We start from the raw sequence: 6,040 nt of genomic DNA, 5'->3' as shown, positions 1-6,040 counted from the left end.
CTTGGGATAAAGTATACTCTCCCGGCATCAGTATTCCTAAATTCATAGAGCTCAGGATCATTTTGAAAACGAAAAAATAAGACACTTAAAACACTTCATAAGCCCGGTCGAATTTCAAAGCCAAAAATTACATCCGAGCAATTCCCATACTCCTCTATAGCATAAGGGCACCACCTGTGTGGCAAACCTTCACAAACTTCACAGATAAACGTCGAATTTCTACACGTAAATAACACGACATGCAAGAGACCATCTTTGTATTTAGACTCACAGGGGAGCATACCTCACCGACTTCCAAACATAAAAGAAGTAATAACTTTACCCATTCACAAAATTTGGCAAAACAACAGTGATTGGTAGTGCATATTCACTTGCAATTGCACCACCAAGATACAATGATCTCAGATGAAGAATATTAAGTTGCTAACAAAACTAGCCGCGAATCCAAAAGCTCACTCTACCAGCTGGAATTACCCAGCAAAAAAGACTGCAGTAACCATTCTTAAGCACCGGCACCTGTACTTTTCCCTTTCTTCCTTTGAATCTTTTTTTGATAAAATTCGAGCTCTTTACCTTCAAGAATATATCTGCATAGTATCAATCAAAAGTGTCAAAACAGCAAGCTCAGCAGATAAATTGGTTGTAAGCAGATTATCGCTGAGGATTACCCATCGGCCCTCCCACATTGTCCTGGGCGAGAGGCTATGCAGGCAAGCAGTCTTCCACTCGCAATTTGGTCCTCCAGATGAGGATCCAAAGTTCTGGTCTCCACTCGTTTACTAAGTTTTCGGATCACATGGTTGCTCTGTTTCGTCTCTCCTTCAGCAGGAGTCTCCCCCTCCTTCACGGCGAAGATGACAAATGAGTAGAGCATCTTAAAATATAAGAGACGCTGCTTTTTAAATGAGAGTTCCGATTCTCTTAATTGGTATTGCGTTGTACTACTCTTAACCAAGTGAAATTCTAGACCACTCCTTCAAACAATACCAATTTAAAAACCTTACTGTTGCAGCTCTCAATCCCCCATGCACAAAGAAAATTGGGCAGGGCCAAATATAAAGCATGAGTCCTCTACAAGACAACTATAGTTTCAAACAATAAACATCAACAGTGATAAAAGTTCTTACATGCATAATTTTCAATTCTTGACACTAATTTCTAGATTGTTTAGACATAACTTCAACCGCACTCAAATCCCTAACTTAAGTAAGCATATAATAAGTCTCTTTTGACAACAGAAGACTATTTAGTTGCCTTTGTACATAGCAAAGAAGACACATGCTTTCCCATAAAACAAAAAGACGTTCGACTCCACCTCTTGTTATACCATGGCTTCTACTTTAGAAGAGGCTACTCTCTTTTAGCTGGTCACAATTACCCAACCTTACCTCAAAGAACAAGGGTCTCATTGATGAGTAATGATGCACTCAGATCTTCATTCATCATATTCACAACATAACAGAATATGATACAGTGTAGGAAAAAAGCTAATATACCATGCACATGATAACAACAGAGCATAACAAGCACAACTAGCAAATATAAGGAAATACCTCGGACTCTTTCTTGACAGCAGCAGCTCTCTTCTTCTTGCCCAAATCCACACCATAGTGTGAACTATACCACTGACGAAACGGAGCTGCATCAACCTGAACGATGGCAGACTTCACCAGAGTTTGAGTGCGAACCAGCTCATTGTTAGAGGCATTGTAAACCACATCCAAGATGCGCGTTTTGCGGGTAATAGCCTCAGATCCCCATGAATAGTTGCCAGTATCCAACCGAAGAGCCCTGAACTTTGAGTTTCCACCACGAACTCGAATCTTTCGAATTGTCTTGTTGCTTGACAACTTTGTCATTGCAGATTGGCGTCCGAGCTCATACCTGTTTAACAGAACGAGCAGATATAAGCATTAATAAGCTGAAGATACTTGATCCAGTCAGTAGGCAAACTGTTCATCAAGTGGGGCATCTGATGCATCGCTTAGACCACAGGAACAGTGATAGTGACAACCCAATGCCGTGTAGATATATGTGTCAAGAGCCGTCCAATGCAAGAAAAAAAATTGAGTGGTTCCTTTATGTAGAATGGAACGTTCAACAAAACGCAGAGAAATCAGCTGCGGGAGAAGGCAGAGCACTCACTTTCTCTTCTTGCGCCATGTCTTCTTCTTCCCTCCTGTGGCGCGCCTCTTGTGAGTGGAGTCTCGAGAGATACCTGCAAAGAGAAGATGTCAGAGAAGCTGCAGCTGAATCCATCCACGAAAAGCACACGACCCGGCACTCACCCATCGTCGCGTGTCCGCAAATGAACAGACCCTAATACAAATACATACCAATTGCCCCTTTAATACTTCCTATTACTCGCGGTCGGAGGCAGTCTCAACTACCTAAAGCCCTTATACAATCTACATCTACATAAGTTCAGTACCTCAAGGCTTGAGGCTGGTTTGTAATTTTATGTTGTGTTTAATACAATTCACTCACAAATTGCGAGTTTTGCAAAACTAAAAAATGAATTTATAAAACAAGGCACCCTCCCTTTCTGTTGAAAGGCAATGCCAATAAAAACTGATGAGATCTATATTATAGATAAAGCGGGGAGGAGCAAATGAGCTCGGCATGTGAACCCTAGAGCCTCGGTGACACAGGGAGACAGAGAGAGAGAGAGAGAGAGAGAGAGAGAGATAGAGAGCGGTGGCACTACCAACGAAAAGTAGGGAGACAGAAAAGCATCGGGACCTATGTAGCAACAGGTAGACAACAGGACGGTAGACTGAGTTGAGCAAGTGTGGAGCATGAGAGAATATATATATATATATATATATATATAAAGGCGAGCACAAGCACCAGAGGAGGTATGCAGCAGAGTGCAGTGCTGCCTTTGTCTCTCTCTCGCGTAGGAGGCAGGAGGTCCAGGTTGTGCAGGTTTGTGTCGTTCCATTGCGGGGCAAGGCGGGCCACCATAGGGTCTTGAGGAGGAGGAGAGAGCATTGTGCAGGAGGTGGGAATGTCGGACCCTGCTTGACAAGGGGTGTGGGGGGAGGGAAGAAATATTTCGAGGAAATGAAGACGTATGCAACTCCAAGCGTTCGAAATAAGGGCATCTTACTGAGTAATCCCTTGAACTTTGCTTTCCCAATAGCTTTCCCAACAACATGAGTTCCAAAAAGGTGGAGAATGTTGGCACGATCCATCATGTACTCTCATCCATATGTGATTCATATGCATGGGTAGCAAGCATTTTCAATCAAGTAGATGGGGGAAAAGCAGAACAGTGTGTGAACTATGGTGACTTGAGGTGTGGGTCACCTACTTATCGTCTGCTAGTGGCACTGGATATTCGAGAATCTTCGATCAAAGGCTGGTCCCTCACAGGCACTTGCAATTAGGTGTCTTTGAGTTTGACATTGAGGAACCCCTAGCATCAGTGTTGAATAGAACTGGTCTGTGAGATTTAACATACATATTGGAGTTCAACAAGTGTGGTTTTACCCAAGAAAAATGGCAAACTTTGAGTCTCTCTAAATCTCAAAAAGGTCAATGCAATTAGGGATAAAATTCCTCTTCCACTCATAGAACATGTCTTGGAGAGGGTGATTGGAAAAGAAGCATATAGCTTTTTGTATGGTCTTTATGGATATAATGAGTTGGTTGTACAACCTACAGATTAGCACAAAATTTCTCTCTCTCTCTCTCTCTCTCTCTCTCTCTCTCTCTCTCTCTCTTACTTCAATGGATGAGAAAGAGCCGGATCACTATAGAAAGTTACTTTTACACATGTGTAATAGCACGGGTATGCTCATTGCCAATGGTGTATCTTTGTGGAGTGGAACCAATGGATTTACATGTAGAAGACATAATGGGGATAGTGTGATTGACTATATGCTACTCTCTGAGGCCATCATGTATCACATAAAGAGTTTTATGTTTGGTCAATGGACCCCGAAATCCGACCATCGCACCTTATGTATTGACCTTTCATGTGGAGAAGCAACTAAGCATGATAATCTCAGCCAAAGGAAAGAGAAGTTATCACTATGTATGGATTTCAAACGGGCACCAATGTACATTGAAATGGTTGAGCAAAAATTATGGATGACAAAGCTTCAATGTGATGCACCATTGGAAACTAAATGGGAAGCTTTCAAGAAAGCTATTTGTTCTTGTGCGGAAGAATGCTTTGCCATAAAGCATCTCCATGGTATCAACAAAGATAGATCACGCAAAAGGTGGTTTGATAAAGAATGTCAAGATGCTCGAAAGTCCTTGATAAAGCTTGATGCAATTATGGACAAAGACAACTATCAAAGTCATTTGCATACATACAAGGCATTGATTCAAAAGAAGAGAAGAAGATGGGAAGTAAAGCAACAAGAATTTCAAGTCCAAGAAAAGGCACATGCATGTGGAAGATTTTGGAGAAACTTGAGAGGCAAGCGGGTTGAGAATTTTGGTAACTTGAGTCTAGTGGATATGTACACACATTGTAGGCAATTATATGAGCAAGAAAATACTGAAAAAATACCATTTTATGGTTCACTCCCATGTATGCCGTCTTTTTTTACTATTGAGGATGTATGCGGTGGGCTTGAAAAGTTGGCCACTCGCAAAGCGGGAGATCTTCAAGATATCAAGCCAGAGATGATCAAATGGACGGGAGATTTTACCCATGAGTGGATGTGTGATATGTTCAACCTTGCACTTCAACATGGTATGCCTTATGATTGGAGTACTAATTGGGTTAAGCCTTTGCATAAAGGAGAGGATGTAAAGAATGTAAGCAACTACCGGACTATAATGATTGGGTCTCTTATGGCAAAGTTGTTTGGGTGCATAATGGAGATGAAATTGAGTGATTGGGCTGAAGAGAATGACAATCGTGCAAAGGGACAAGCGGGTTTTCGTCGATGCCATAGCACCATTGATCATCTTGTCACTCTTCGTGTTCTCATGGAGGAAAGTCGGTTGAAAGGCAAGCGATTGTATTGTTGTTTTGTGGACTTTAAGAAAGCCTTTGATATGATTCCACGTAACAATTTGTGGAGAAGGATGGAAGAACTCCAAGTGCCAAGTGAGTTTATGCTTGCGGTTTCTCGAATCTATGAGAAGGTGATTTGTTAATTGCGCATGGGAAGAGAAATTTCAGAAATTTTTGTAAGCACTATTGGGGTTAAACAAGGATGTCCATTGTCACCAACTCTCTTTGGTCTATGCATCGATCAATTGGAACAAATGGTACTTGACTTTATGCAAGAAGAAGGCATTGAAGAGGTCACTATTTGCAATGCGGTAATCATGCTTTTGTTGTATGCAGATGATGTAGTGCTTCTAGCACACACTTTAGAAGATGCACAAAAGCTTATGGTTGTCCTTGAGAACTTTTGCTTGCATAGTGGGCTGATTGTAAATGAATCCAAAACAAAGGTTATGCTTGTGAAAACCAACCATAAGGAGAAGCCATGCATTGTGTACAACAACAAGACACTTGAAGTTGTTGAGAGCTTTAAGTACCTTGGCCTTGAGGTTCCATCCAATCACAAGTGGCATGAATGTGCTATGCGTCGTTTGGAAGCGGGAAAGAGAGCATATTATGCATTTGAGAACATGTGTAATGCGGGAAACATCAAGTGTTGGGTTCTCAAGAAGTATCTTTTTGATGCATTGGTGACACCGGTTCTTCTTTATGGAGTTGAAGTGTGGGGCGGGAGCATCTCAAAGTCTACTTGGAAAGAGTTTGAGAATGTCCAAAAGCGTTTTCTTACAAACTTTCTCCAAGTTAAGACACAAACACCATATATGCTCCTACTTCTTGAGTCGGGATCTCTTCCAATTGAGGTTATGGGCATGGAAAGGGTTGTGGAGTACATGATAAAGATGCGTCAAAACCCCTCACATCGACTTCCTACAATTGCATGGGAAGCAAGCAAAAAAGTTCAAAAGATGCATAAAAGCAAGATCTTGAGCACGGGATGGATGCAAGACATAAAGAAGTGGTTTGGGAGATGGGATGCATTACACTTGCTACATGATGCTTCAA

The 6,040-nt window shown here is 41.6% G+C and overlaps 1 protein-coding gene across 1 annotated transcript; it reads right to left on the bottom strand.

The window, feature by feature from the left end:
• Nucleotides 1–301: 301 nt before the first annotated feature.
• On the bottom strand, nucleotides 302–2,362 carry LOC147440181 (small ribosomal subunit protein eS8-like). The gene is made up of 5 exons (XM_086529950.1): nucleotides 2,289–2,362; nucleotides 2,146–2,218; nucleotides 1,554–1,884; nucleotides 669–841; nucleotides 302–587 (listed from the first exon to the last, which is right to left on the bottom strand). Exons 1-5 carry the CDS (start codon nucleotides 2,290–2,292, stop codon nucleotides 503–505), a joined length of 666 nt encoding a protein of 221 aa, XP_086386076.1. The 5' UTR covers nucleotides 2,293–2,362; the 3' UTR covers nucleotides 302–502.
• Between the last annotated feature and the right edge of the window lie 3,678 nt (nucleotides 2,363–6,040).

This window comes from Adiantum capillus-veneris, chromosome 15 (genome assembly GCF_014529385.1).
Source record: "Adiantum capillus-veneris isolate H3 chromosome 15, ASM1452938v2, whole genome shotgun sequence".
NCBI classification, from domain to species: Eukaryota; Viridiplantae; Streptophyta; class Polypodiopsida; order Polypodiales; family Pteridaceae; genus Adiantum; species Adiantum capillus-veneris.
This window is presented reverse-complemented; position numbering and strand designations above follow the sequence as displayed.